Below are 14360 nucleotides of genomic sequence, written 5' to 3'. Positions count from 1 at the left end.
CTTAACCTGTACCAGCATGCCAAGCTGTGGCATACAAATGCATGACATGCTCCATATATCTGCCTGATATGAAATACATTTGTATATGTTTATACAAAATCTTATCTGCCTAATAAAGTAAAGCAGTGAGCTGAATCCAGGTTAACATCAACACGCTATATATGCTCTTTGGTTCTTTATTTATTTTATTTTTCTACCTACGTGACTTTACCGAAAGAACCAAAGAGTATGGATTCCTGCAGTCACGAAAGCTTCAAATCAAGATCGAAGCTATATATGTATATTAATGAGTATAGAAATAAGTCTCTGGGCTATATATTGAAATACGGTACTTTGTTGTTTATTGTGTGGTTCCAGAAACCGCAATATGTTAGGGTACATCTTGTGCAACAAAATGGGGAACATTCCTTTCAGAAATTTAGCACATTTTCTTATGTATGGATATCAATGTCCACTTCATTCACTTGGCAATACACAGTGCAACTTCTCAGGAGGTGGATGTTCCCAGTGTTGGCAGTGGCTACAACAACAGTCACCACTATGTGGCGGTGACATCACTACGGTACTTGTGCCAGGCTAGGTGCACTTTGAGGCCACGGTAAGTGTTGAGACAGTGGCACACGCACCTGCGTGCATCACTCCGGCCCTGCTACATCCTTGACTGTGGAGACCTACAGCTGATAATTACCCAGAAGGCCGTGCAGCCCCAGGTGGATGCCGGTGCCCAGGTACAGCAGCTGCTTCGCGTCGAATGCATCGGCGACTTCACAGAGGCGCCTGGCCTCACTCTGCAGCTGTGGTGAGCGATTCTCATCCCAAACGCAACTCCTTCACTAAATGCACCATCAGCTCAGACGAGCCACTCTCTACTTAAACCGGGGGTAAGGGACCTTGTACTTACGGTCCAACAGGACTCTCAAATCTTCTACCTTTGGCGTTCTGCACTTTAACACATACCTTAGCGTTGTCCACTTAGAACGTTAAAAACTATTAGGGCTCGCATTTACCACACATGTACACTCACTTATGGGTTGATGTTGGTTTGAATTTTTGTTATAGATATGCAGCTAAGATGCTGGAAGTGATGGATATATAATTGTTTATGTATTGTTTGCAGACATTTCTAAGTGGTAGGACTCATGTGGATGTCGGCTATTTGAAATTACTGAAATATCATCTGCTTCATAGGTCATAGGATCTCCACACCTGGCCTAAACTAAAGCAGGAATTGATTGTCAATTAAGTAATTCAGTTGGTCATAGGAACCTTATGGCGGTACCCCGGGGTTCCATAGTACCCCGGGGTTCCATAGTACCCCGGCTCTCGAATAATGTCCGTGATGCAGTCATTTTAGTCTGTTGATGGTCGGCGATGAGGCAATCGACTCATCTCGCGCTGTACACGATGCACTACGTTCAGGGTTTCAGCGAAATCGTCCTCGCTGCGTTTCGACATCGCGGGGTAGCACCACTGATTTCGGATTGATTGGTTCCCCAGTCGCGGAGTTAAGTAACACCCATGGGAAAAATAGTGTCCCAGAAATAAAATATTTAATTGCCTCGGCAATTTTGTATTATTTGGTACCCCGGGGTACCACCATAAGGATCATAGATTAATCTTGTCTTTTGTAGGATGCTTAGATACCCTAGATACACACAAAAATGTACTGATGGTCTTTTTCAGCTTTGGAACTCTTGAAACGTTTGCTGTTTGAGGCCAAACAATCACAATTGCACACGATAAAAATTTAAACATTGAAAGTAATTTCATCTTTTTGCCTTAATGTAAGAATTGCACTATGTATGTCTTACTCATTCTTATGAGTAATGTTTACACTATTATTGTACGAGTTTTTATGATACTGATTGTAATCACTGTAAATGTGGACATCATGCAATAACGTTTATACTCGGTTGTTGTTTTTTTTTTCCCCCTTCCGTTCGTGTTTCTCTTGCTCTTGCCTGTAGGCATGGTGGATCCGTGCAGCAAATTAGCCTCAAGTTGCCGATAATGATCAACAAGTTTTTCCAGCCCACGGAGATGAACTCTCAAGACTTCTTCGTTCGGTGGAAGCAGCTCAGCAGGTAGTCTTAAAGAGGCAATGTTCATCACTAAATGATGCTTACTAATTAACGGTACCGGATATATTGACCTTGTTTATATTATTGATCGCAACTTCTTCGCAATGAAAATATTTTTGTTACAGTCATCATTTTCTTTTGATGCAGTCCCCAGCAGGAGGCCCAGAAAATATTTAAAGCAGCGCATTCCATGGACACTGAAGTCTGCAAAGCCAAGGTTTGTGGCTGCATTTACCCATAACCCAGCTCCAGTTGTAAAATGCCACTTGAGCAATAACACTTTTAGCAAATTCCAATTCCCCACATGTTATCACCACTTAACTATGATAAAGAGCATAGTCCAGAATACACATGTTCTTTCGTGTACGAAACTGCAATAACAGTGGTGCATAAGCTCAAATAACAATAACTCACAACATTCAAATGTTCATTAGTAACACTGCCAAAAATAGTAAAAATTATGTGATTGATGTTGTTAGGCAATTGCCCATCTGCTATGAAGCTGCATACTATGAAGACGAGCTATATCCTGAAAAAATGCCTATTATATAATTGATCCTCCTTAGGACAGCATTATTGACAGATATTTGGTTTTATTGTTGGCTTCTTCCCGAGTTCCTGCAGGATTGGTGGTGAGTTACTGTGTGGTTTTGCTGTGCACTCAGCTGCTGGGCTCTGGAATGGCCCTGCTGGAAGGCGTGGACCCGAACCCCGGCAACTACGTGAGCGCTGGGATCATCCACACCAAAAGCTTACAGATTGGCTGCCTCTTGCGGTTGGAGCCCAACATGCAGTCGGAGGTACTAAACACATTCTGGCAGCTAATGCCTCAGGGTAGGCTAGCAACACACTACATAATTGGTGTCGGCAAAATCCCACTGAAAACGTTTTTTGTACTCGGTGTGGCTTTCCTGAGTAAATAGCGCGCGTTTGACGCACTACACCTGGAGAGGCTCCTCTAGAGCAGTGCTCCTCTCGAGCAGTCCCGGGTGTGCTGCATGTTCATTGAGAATTGTAGGAAATGAAAGAACCTCATTTGTTCACAAGCTAGGACAGACGAACTCTCTGTGCCATTCAGTGGCCGATCCAGCCTCTTACCCCCTCCCCCGCTACACTCGACCTTCCATCCTCCATTGGCCCTGGTTCAGTACGGCACAGCTGTCAGCCCCCCACCCTGGCCTTCTCAACTCCCTCCACCGCACATAAGTAGTTGAGTAAATAATGCGCTAGATTTGAAGCTTTCGTGACTGCAAGGATCCATACTCTTAGGTTTTTTCGGTAAAGTCACGTAGGTAAAAAATAACAATTAAATACAAATTAATAAAAGTAAAATAAAAATCACGTTTGCTGTATCATGTACTTGATACAGCAAGCGTGCTGTGACTGTTCGACCTTAGGACGGAAGCTTGTGTTGCCTCCGAAACGTCGTGATTTTTATTTTACTTTTATTAATTTTTATTTTACTTTTATTTTTTACCTCTGTGACTTTACCGAAAAAACCTAATAGTATGAATAATGCGTGACAAAGATCGAGGAAGCTCGAATTTGTGCCGTGGAATGAAAGAGGTTTAGAAGCACTGCTCTGGAGCACACAACTGAATGTTATTCTTGCGTGTGTGTTTGTTTTCTGTAGGTATTGCAATGAGTGTTTCTTGTGAAACACCCAGCTTTGTTGTGTCATATATGTTTTCCCCGGTTGTGTTTATTGTGATTAGCACTGTTGGCTACGTATGGTGCAAAAGAAGTTCAACATACATGCTTTGGTGTACGATTACGTTTAGAGGCTGTAGCCCCAATCTGCATGGTTTGGTAATTGAGTTAACATCAGTAGCTCTTCATGAATCTGGAACAATTTGGCATCGTGTTTTGCAAGTAACATCTATTTTTCTCTCAATTGTCTCTTAAATGGCATCGATTGCTTGGAAATACGTTTGATAAGTTTTTTACTCAGTCTATATGCTACGTATTGATTTGTGTATTTTTTGCCCTTATTCAAAGTTCTGATACGCTTGCACTCTATACGATATTTAGTTTGACACTACATTCTATATGCGTTGTTGTGCAATTGCCTTTTTTGTTGGATTGCCCTGTAATTGGGATCTCACCAGGTTGAACTAAATTCCTGATTAAGGCAAATGCGCCACATTTGACACCTTGCTTTGTTCCTCTCGCTCACTTCCCACCCTCGCACAGATGTACCGTCTCACCATCAGGAGCAGCAAGGAGTCCGTGTCGCAAAGGCTTTGTGATTTGCTCGCTCAGCAGCTGTAGGGGTCACCCCTGGCATGAGGGAGAACTCGCTTTTTTGGCAGGTGGAGCTAATTCATCTCAAACTAACACCATCAAGTAGGGGTGTCGACATTAACCATGCAGTTCTATTATCGATCATCACAGGCAGGCATATGAAATATTGTATTTTTTACATTTACATCGAAAAGCAAAGTCAAAATGTTTTGTTGATATATCGAAGTGTATTGTGGGTGGAGTTGAGGCTCGGCGGTCACTGTGCTTACCCTGGTCCCCTGGCTGTACTGCGTTTTGCGCTGGCAAATACGTGGGACTCTTCTTGTGTGACATTAACAGGTGTTTTGTACACTTTCTTAAGCAGATGTTACCTGCTTTCATTTTTTTTTGGCTAAGCAGAGCTGCTCGCACAAGCGTGGTCAGTCGTGACTATGAACGCTGATGATCGTTTGCGTGTTATATGTTGGCTAACGTGAAAATCGGTCTGCTTATCCAGTTGGAGTTCATAGCTCGTCCATGGATGCCTCTTGTGCTAGCCAGGATGTCATTTATACTGGCTGTAAGGGCACATGTATGTCGAGTTCTTACAGCTTTGTAAAGCTTACCAGCACCATTCCATTTTGTCTGCTTCAATGGCATTAAGAACTGGCCATTGTTGCCAATATATGCCAAGTCCCATTCCATTCTGTAAATTAGCAGTACAGTATTTTTTAATTGACATTTTTTTAACCAAATGTAATTGCCAATGCTTAATACAAAGCCTTTTTAGCTGTAGTTTTGACATTTATATATGGATGTGCTTGATGGAAGAAATGAAAACACTATAGTGTAATTGTTTAACTTTTACAATTGAAGATACCATTTGAAATGACAGATTTTAATTTTAACTACACAAGATAGATGAACAAAAAAATGCACATTTAAGGAAACGTGGCCATTGCCGATGAGCAAATTTCACATTTACAAAAAAATCTGTTGAAAGATGCATGAAATGCAAATACTAAATTCATCAAGTAACAAAATAGCAAGTGGTCCATCTCATAATGCAGAGGAGCCGGAAAGATCCACGTGATCACTTGTTAGGCACTTTGCTCGGGTCTGTCGCCTTAAAGTGCCATAAGTGTTCTAAATTGTATATGTCTAACGTGATTAAAAATATTTATCATATTAACTCATAATCCCATTAGTTTTAAACTTGATCTTATTGTATGACTATATAGGTAGTTGATATATTTTTGGTTGGACTCTTTATTTTTCTTTCCAAACCTGCATTTATAAAGTGACTTCCTTTTACATGACAGATTTTAAGTGGATTAATCAAAGCATATACACACGAGAAAAAAAATACGCGTTTTACTTTACACGCAACTTTACAGACACTTCACCTGAGAAGTAAGTTCTCTAAGGTTCTTCAACCAAGATTTAGACATTGCGGAATAATGAAGTTTGAGTTGCAGTACGAGGAGAAGAGCGTCATTAAACAGTGGCTTCGGAAAGATTTTTACATTTTTCATGTTCAATGGTATTTTACATACTCTTTGGTTCTTTCCGTAAAGTCACGTAGCTGGAAATAAATAAAAATCACGACGTTTCGGTTGCAACACAAGCAATCATCATCAGGTGGGAAAACCACAGCAAGAGTTGCCGTGGCAAGAGGTGAAATAGGTAAGAAAGGGGGGAGGTGAAAGGGGAGAGAGGGGTGGGGTAGGGGGAAGGGAGCGCTGCGTGAGCGCTGTGGTTTTCCCACCTGATGATGATTGCTTGTGTTGCGATCGAAACGTCGTGATTTATTTTATTTCGAACTACGTGACTTTACCGAAAGAACCAAAGAGTATGGATTCCTGCAGTCACGAAAGCTTCAAATCAAGATTGGTATTTTATCATTTCAATGTATCATCTTGACATGATTATCACTGTAGGATATTTGATCAATTGCCTGAAACAAGCATCACTGAGCAACACCAGCTAACTGGCACCGACATGAATTAGTGCAGTACTTGGCAACCGGTGTGCTACGACCAAGTCCCAATTGTGTCGCGGGCATTTCATAATTATAGGAACGAAACTCAAGCCTCCCCCTCCATTGGTCACGTATGCACAGTACGGTCGCAGTACAGCCGTCAGCCCCCAACGCTGGACCCCTAAACTCCCTCGGTTGCCCAGTTGGGTAAACAGACACGAAGACACTCAAACACGGGAAACAACGCAGAGAGACGAGATGTGATATCCAGACGTGAATACGCTCAAATACGGAGACTCATACATCAATACTCCGTTTGGTGAATTGTCACGGACTTTGGCAGCGTCACTTGATTTCCATTTTCTCGATTAGATAATCAAGGGATCGGGAATTCTCTCACCGACAACGCATTCCCACCCACCCACCCGGGTTCACAGTGATATTTTAGCTTGGCGTGCCACACAGATCGAACAAGCAGAGGTGTGCCATGGAATGTACAGGGTTGAGAAGCACTGAATTAGTGGCATACTGCTGGGAAATCCTGGCACACACATTGCGATACCATTGTGCAGGCTATCGCTTTGCAATTCAAGGTACATGTTTGGTAAATTATTGCACGTGGATTTATATAGCAACCTGAATGGATTTTTTTCAGTGCCTCTGCTGAATTTGGGGTGCAGTGGTTCACAATCTGGTGCACGGATATCGGAATGGCGGGTGTTTGGCAACTGAAAGCTCGACTGCCGTTGAAGACTTGGCAAACATCACTGCACGACCCTTAATCAAATTATCACTTGATTTGCCCACGTAAAATATTGCAACACTCCATGAAAATGTCACATTTGCATACATACATTTAGCGCAATGTGCACTACCGTCAAGTTTTGTAGTTTTCATGCATTTCCTAAAGGTGAAGCACTACGTTGTGACTGAGTTGGTGGCAAATTGTGCCATGTTACCAAGTCTGTATTGAATGTGAAGATTGAGGTTTTCACAATGACCATAGTAAAAATTACAAGATCACATCAAGTGTTGTCTTTTTGAAAACCTATAAATGTCCTTGCTGCAAACTTCCTAAGTTGCCTTGTAAATGTCATCAATTTTCTCTTGATCAACCACTGAATCATTCAATCTAGTGCTGGATGAGGGAGGGCCTTTTGATGCCACGTGGATGTTATTTGACCATACAGTACTTCACTATGCTGGTCATTGTCTTGGCGATTGGGAGCGTGTACAGTACATCGACACTGGCAAAAAAAAGTCTCGTGTAGCTGCTCACCCCCAGCTATAAATACTCGAGTTGCATTGTCTTTACTGCTCGGCTTTTGGCGTTCTCTGGTCTCATCCTGGTGAGACTAGGCCCTAAAGAAGGCCATCTCTGGTGTAGTGGTCAATCAGTTTCAAAGAATGCCATATCAGAACTTATTTGCATGTTCACCACAAGTGCTGTGGTTAATCCAGACATGATTCATTGCAAAATTTTTAAATTCGTGTTTGAGCATCTTAACACCCATTTTATTGCCAGAGTGAAACCAATTTTTTTCATAATTATTTGCACTGCCCTCTTCTGGCAGCCTGAATAAACCTTTGTGCCTAGTACCCATCCAAATATTTTTGAGATTCAACGAGGTACACACCAAGTGACTATCATAGGCAATCCATCTTTGAACATGCACTGCATGTAATAGGAATATTCCCTTTCCAGTTAACTCTTATTTAAGATAGTTAACATTTCAACTGGGTACCCATGCATCATGTGCCTGTCAACCCATTTCATAGCTTTCATTTGTAGTGCAAAATACTTTGTGGACAACCTTGCAAAATGATGCATTCCAGCATTAGCACATGACAAACTGGAACTTAAATTATAGCGCTTTAATTGCATTATTTTGGAAGTGCTGTGGTACTTATGCTCAAGGTAACATTCTAGCATTTATCGCATTTGGTTTATGCAGTATTTCTCCTAAAGCTGGTTGTAGCAATGCTTGTGTAGCAATTTGTATTTCTGTTATTGCTCCAGCATCGGTTTTCCAGATAAGAGGACACGAGTCATTTGCGAGTGACACGGGGGGCAAGGATTACCATGTAAAACCCAAATTGGGTAAGAACACATTTTAGGGGCATTTTTTTTTTCAGAGCAATGCTTGGACGTGCCAATAACTGACATGTTGGATATTAAGTGTCACTTTTATATCAGAATCACTTTTGTAAAAATATAATTGTGACTGGCAGTATAAGAGCCTTATCCTTTGAAATTGAACATCTTTTTGTAAACATTCCCCATACAAAGCTGCGAGAAGCAGCCTTTTGGACCCACTTACTGCAGTGGTATTCATAAGCACAACCCATGTTGTAAACAATGCGAAATATATCTGGATGTGGAAACAGTGCCTCCAGTCTTTACTCCATTAGTTGAAACCCATGTATAAGGCTCTAAAGGTCATGCTGCCTGTAAACCTTAACATTAACATACAATAAAAACTCCAAACATTGTTCATTTTCAATTTTTATTGAATGGTCAAACATACAAGAAATAATAAAACTTAAGTTGAACAGTGTGTAACGGGGACTGTGGGTTATGGCAAATGTACCCATACATTTGTGCCTACACTAACACAATTGTCAAACTAAGACTGCCATCTAAAGAGCGCAACTTGATTTTAAATTGTTAATTAATTATATACACAAGACTTAAAATAAACGTTGCACTAAATTTCAGCAATGTCTGCCAATTCATAGTAACAATGCAAACTTTTCAGCTACATTACTTGGACAGTAACATTAAGTATTGAACTAAATATAGAAAAAATAAGTTCAACTGCACGTGTGCACACTTCAGACAGCTTTGCAAACAGTCACATGTGAGCAAAGGTTGGAACAATTTCATTTACCAGACTGCAGCAACATAGCTTTGGGATATTTCCTGTGGATAGGGGAAAAAAAGTCCAACTAACTTTATACTATGCCGCCAACATTGTGGTGAAATGAATGAACGTGTCACTTCCTTACAATCTGTATAAAAATTAACACCAACACACCACTTCCATCTTCTCAACTTCCAGTGCCTTGCAGAAAGAACTTACTTTCTGTCTGGAGAGTGAGAGCGGCTGTTAAAAAGAAACGGCAACCAATTAATTTCCACACAAAAATAGAAAAGTTACTTATGAGGGAGGGGGGGGGGTCACAGGGGAAAAATTCAGTTTTTTTAAAGTACAGACAGTGCACAATGGCATTGCAAGGTGCAACCAAAGCTACTCTTCTCGGTACCTGCGAGAGCGAGAGAAGGAAGGAGAGCGGTTCTTTATGGGGCGATCATTGGAGAATGATCTGCGGCGAGCCTCTCTTGGGATCGACCTGAAAAACATTCGGGGCAAGGTCGACACATTAGTGTGCGCACACAAGCATCAAGGCAAGAGGAAAGGCTAATTTTTCTCTTCTTAAAAAGCACTGCTACTCGGCAATTTTTTTCAAAGCTATGGAAATTCAGCAGGAAGTTTATCAGCATGAATGACATTTCATTTAATCAACCTTACCAAATCCACAAGCACTTACCTGCTGCGACTACGGCTGAAGCTCTTCTTACGGGGAGATCGGGACCGCGATCTGAAAGCCATACATTTCAACAATTAATGCAGTAACTTTACTCACTTGGCATTGCATTATTTAAATTATCTCCAGCCTACTCTTAAAACAAACACCGATTATTCCCTTCACCAGGCACTGCTACCATGCTATAGTTCACCTAAAGGTGACTATAATGCAATGTCAAGATCATATGCATTTACCTTTATAAATGTGGTACTTTAACCAGTGATGCTTCAAGCTTTACACACAGAACTGGTTTACAAATGTAATACTATTGTTTACCCCCTCAAGCTATACATGTGCTAAATGTACATGTTAACCAACTTACATACACCAATAATTGATCGCGTGAAATACTTAAGTTTTAAGTCTTAACATCAAGTTGTCAAAATCTAATTGTACAAAATTGTTGAAAAATACAAAGCTTACTTTACTGCAACTACAAAACAAATCAATATTTTGGGTCGAAAACCACAAAATTATAAAAAAAATATATACATCACCCCATAGTTAAAACAGTAATACCAGCACAAGCTAGAAAAATGCCCGCGATGCCGGGAACCTGACAATTGGTGGTTGCGCTGCGTGGCAAGAGGTGTCGCGATGCGAAGGAGGGTGGGGAGAAGATGCGGCGAGGGTTGTGCTGGATTTATTCTGTAGTCTGCAAACGGTTGGCTATGCCGCAGATTTTCTCTTTTTCCCGATTGCGTAGTGCAGGGCGGAGGGGCGGGGGAGTTGCGAGGGCCGATTTGGGCCGCAGCGCCGCGGGGCTGGCGGTGGGCAGGTAGTAGGGTAGAGGAGGAGTAGACTGATGGCGGCTCTTTAATTGCACGTAGGCTGGAGGACACAGCCAGGCATGCTGAGCCCGCCGCGAGGCTTGCCACGCTCGTGCGTTACGAGACTAGAGACACCCCGCGTGGCGAGCCCACCACGCCGCGCAGAAAGGCAACGGGGATGGACTGGCTAATGTAGACTCAGAGGGTGATGAGTAGAGGCGTGATGGTGACTCTGTAAGGGGGGTGTCAGTTTTGGCAATTAATACAGAAAACATCAACATTGGATACAAATTTTATACAAAAAACGTTTAAAGGCACACATTAAGATCGCATTCATTTACTGCACCTAAGATCACTGAACGCTCCAACCAAAAAATGGAAACAAATTATAAAACGGTGAACAGTTAATGAAGGCCATTTATGTCTTAAATAATTGTCCGACACGTTCAACTGAATGAATTTATTATTTTCTCTTAAAAAGTAAACAAATGCACGCTGTGGTATTGAGCCGGCCGCAGCCATGGGCATGCAAGCCGTCTCACCGCGAGCGGCGTGGGCCAGGAGCAGGGCTCCTCCGCTTGTCATCCTCGTACCGGGGCCGGCGATTCCATGCTGGAGGAGGACCACGGTTCCGGCTGCGTCCACTGGAGTGCTCCACCCTCACGCGCGAACCACACAACGTTCTGTGGGAAAAAGAGCAATGCTCACCATAAACCATCAGGCACATTTATGCATGTTCGGTGGGTGCTTTGAAATGTTGTGGCATTCTTCCATGGGAGTGGGCATACCAAAAGAACTTTAAAAATAGACGGGGCACATTATTCGTAGTACTGTTAACATCTCACAGCTGAGCAAAGGTCTTGCCTTTTACAATCTCTTTTCACCTCCAAATCCTAACAGCTTGAGGCACCATCTCATTTCTTGTCTAACTCACCGTCAGCCTCCACCTCTTTTTTAAATTTTGTCCGTCACCCTACTTCCCGGCTAAATATTTTGGCAAACTCAGTTTGTTCCTTTTGTAGAGGAGAAAAATACGCAGTGCGCACAGTTAAACGGGTGCAACGGAGGGCAAACAGGTGTGCACGTTGCAAAATGAGGTTTACACTGACAAACCGACAGTTAAGGGGCGAAGCGGGTGCAACTGAGATCGAACAGGTGCCAAGGGGGATACAAGTGGGAGTGTGTGTGAGCAAGGGGAGTTGTTGCCGGGAACCAGTGAAGACATCGCCGTTGCCGCTCCAGCCATCAACGGAATCAACTCTCACGCCGTCGCCGGGCGGGTGTTGGCTGAACGCCCCGCCCGGGACAGACGGGTGAGCGGGTCTGAGGGAGCGTAGGTGAGGGCAGCGGTGGAGATGCGAAGTTTCTGTGTGCAGAGTCGCCGAGTGCGAAGACGCTGTGTGCGGAGTCGCTGAATGCGAAGACGCTGTGTGCGGAGTCGCTGAGTGCAGATCTGCTGAGTGCTGGATAAGTGAGGTGCAGAATAGATAAGAGCGGGGAGAAGTTAAGTATATGTGACCATACAGATAGTTATAGGAGTGCCTATAACTGGCGCAAGAACATGTGAATCAAGTGTAAAGTGACTTGTTACAACGTGTCGGTCCGAGTAATTTTTGAAGACACTACACTTTGTTAAAATTATACCTGTCACCTGGGTGCAGAATTGCGCCAAGGTAAATGACATGTTGCATCCATGACGAGACCAAGCCTGGGCCAATAAACTTGGCCACCATTTTGATAGGCTCAAACGTGTCTTGATAACTGCACGCCGTCGTGACAACCAACGTTACGACCGAATTCATACCCCAAACTTTTGCTTCGACCGAATTCATACCCCGAACTTTTGCTTCAAAATCAAGCGAGTCTTGCAATCCAAATACAGTATATTGGGCCATGATGTTGTAAACCATTTTGTTGTGCCTGTAGGGCATCTAAGAGACGCTCCTAATATATTAAGACGGTCATATGCATCAAAATAATTAATTAAATACTGACCCCCACGGCCCCGGGACATGGTTTAACACAGTCCCTCCCCCTGCCGCCAATCAATTTGCATGCAGTCCCGTACCTCCCGTCCAGCTCCCGCACGGCATCGCCCGCGTCACGAGGATCCTCAAACTCCACGAAGGCGAATCCCGGCGGGGCACGCGCCACCCACACGGAGCGCAGAGGGCCGTAGTAGCTGAAGGAGCGCTCCAGCTCTGCCTTGTTGCCATTGTTTCCCAGGTTGCCCACGTACACCTTGCAGTCCAGGGGGCAATTGGCGCTCATGGCGATGGGGGGGGGGAAGATGCGAGACGTGTGAACGTCGAGAGCTTAAGTTGAGCCCACTCTTCCCTGCACACATCCGAGCGGGTGGGTTCATACGGAGGAAAAACAAAACAAGATCTGGTTCAATTACGCGAAACACGAAGTTGGCTCTGGAAGTGTGCCTTAAAGTGCAGGCTTTGGCTCGTATTCGTGGCGGATTTCAGGTTGCATTATCGGTGGCTCAATAAGGGATAGCACCGAATTTGAACCATGCAGCTCAAGTGTAACGGGTTAAAAGGTTATACAAATCTACGGATATGCTTTTACGAAGTACAATCTCTAGAAAATAATTGCAACGCAATTGGTCAAATTAATGGAGGCATCTTATTGAGCCAACATGTTAACACAATTGGGTGACAAATTACGTTTGCTCGGATAACGGATATTTAATAAACTAATTTGCTGAACCAATAACGAATACAAAAAAGCAGATCGCTAAAAAACGTGCCCCCTACATAAGAGACCAAAGTGTGATATTTGAAATTCAAATCACGTTAAAGATTTGCTTAAGATGCAGTACAAATGTGGCATGTTGTCGATCATCAGTCTCATGTAAAAAAGGAAATTACGGTTACATTTTACACCACATCCGCAGAGCTTATCGCTTTACAATAAAGGTCATAATCTGTGGCTTTTAAGTGAACATTAGCCGTGCGTATTAAAATCGTAGCAATTATTCCGAATGCCCTCTGCGCCTGGCCGAGCCATGAGTGGCAGCAGAGGCCATTTTAGTAACAGCGTGGAAGAGGCCACCCCACGGCTAATGCTATTGACATTTTGCACCAACAACTTCACATCGACACGTCTCTCCCCCCCTACCCCAAACGATGCCAACGCGTGTATTAAAATCTAGATTTGTATTAAAACGTTACGTTATCTTCGTCGTTGTAAATGAGCGGTAAAAGGTTGGCGGGTCGCGAGGACTTCGATTTAACAGCGCGCGCCTCTCGCCAACGACATCGCGGCGATTGTTTTTATTGCATACCTCGCACGCAAATAAAGAAATAACCAACACATCACGTCGGCGATTGAGAAATATCTATAGTTCGCCGTGTAAAATACAGAAGCTACGCTACGCAGAAGGCCATATCCCTTCGGCCTCCACCTTATAGCGCGGAGGAAACGTCTCGAATCTCCGCGCGGCCCTTTTTGCTCACGACACAACAACAACAATCGCCGCGCCGTCAGCTCGGGCCATCCCCCGCGACTCTTATCCACCGCGACTCTTAACCACCGTGAATGTAATGGCTAACGACGATGGGGGAGAGGAGAGAGGGGGGGGGGATAACATAACAAATAAAGAACCAGGCGGCCTTGCCTTCTCGGTGACAGCACCACCGCCTCCAATACTCCCGCAACACAAAATGGCGAAGGGGGCTGCGTCCTCGCGCCCTTTTATAGCGG

The 14360-nt window shown here is 43.5% G+C and overlaps 2 protein-coding genes across 4 annotated transcripts in view; one reads left to right on the top strand and one right to left on the bottom strand.

Moving 5' to 3' along the window:
* Nucleotides 1–8778, top strand: part of LOC144720299 (AP-2 complex subunit alpha-2-like) — a 26632-nt gene extending 17854 nt beyond the window's left edge. Inside the window, exons 18-22 of the mRNA XM_078596941.1 lie at nucleotides 677–799; nucleotides 1968–2084; nucleotides 2229–2298; nucleotides 2747–2881; nucleotides 4275–8778. Coding sequence (XP_078453067.1) covers nucleotides 677–799; nucleotides 1968–2084; nucleotides 2229–2298; nucleotides 2747–2881; nucleotides 4275–4352 — 523 coding nt within the window. The 3' untranslated portion in view covers nucleotides 4353–8778. The remainder of the gene's footprint in view (nucleotides 1–676; nucleotides 800–1967; nucleotides 2085–2228; nucleotides 2299–2746; nucleotides 2882–4274) is intronic.
* SRSF3 (serine and arginine rich splicing factor 3) lies at nucleotides 8779–14360 on the bottom strand. 3 transcript variants are annotated; one of them, XM_078596942.1, is made up of 6 exons: nucleotides 14275–14360; nucleotides 12715–12983; nucleotides 11189–11329; nucleotides 9838–9888; nucleotides 9553–9639; nucleotides 8779–9392 (listed from the first exon to the last, which is right to left on the bottom strand). In XM_078596942.1, exons 2-6 carry the CDS (start codon nucleotides 12915–12917, stop codon nucleotides 9365–9367), a joined length of 510 nt encoding a protein of 169 aa, XP_078453068.1. In that variant the 5' UTR covers nucleotides 12918–12983; nucleotides 14275–14360; the 3' UTR covers nucleotides 8779–9364. The 3 variants fall into 3 exon arrangements, with proteins under 3 accessions (XP_078453068.1, XP_078453071.1, XP_078453070.1); XM_078596945.1 differs by having other exon boundaries at nucleotides 11240–11329; XM_078596944.1 differs by having other exon boundaries at nucleotides 14262–14323.

This window comes from Lampetra planeri, chromosome 8 (genome assembly GCF_965212315.1).
Source record: "Lampetra planeri chromosome 8, kcLamPlan1.2.h2, whole genome shotgun sequence".
Taxonomy (NCBI): domain Eukaryota; kingdom Metazoa; phylum Chordata; class Hyperoartia; order Petromyzontiformes; family Petromyzontidae; genus Lampetra; species Lampetra planeri.
Note: the sequence above shows the minus strand (reverse complement) of the source record. Positions and strands in the feature narration are given on the sequence as shown.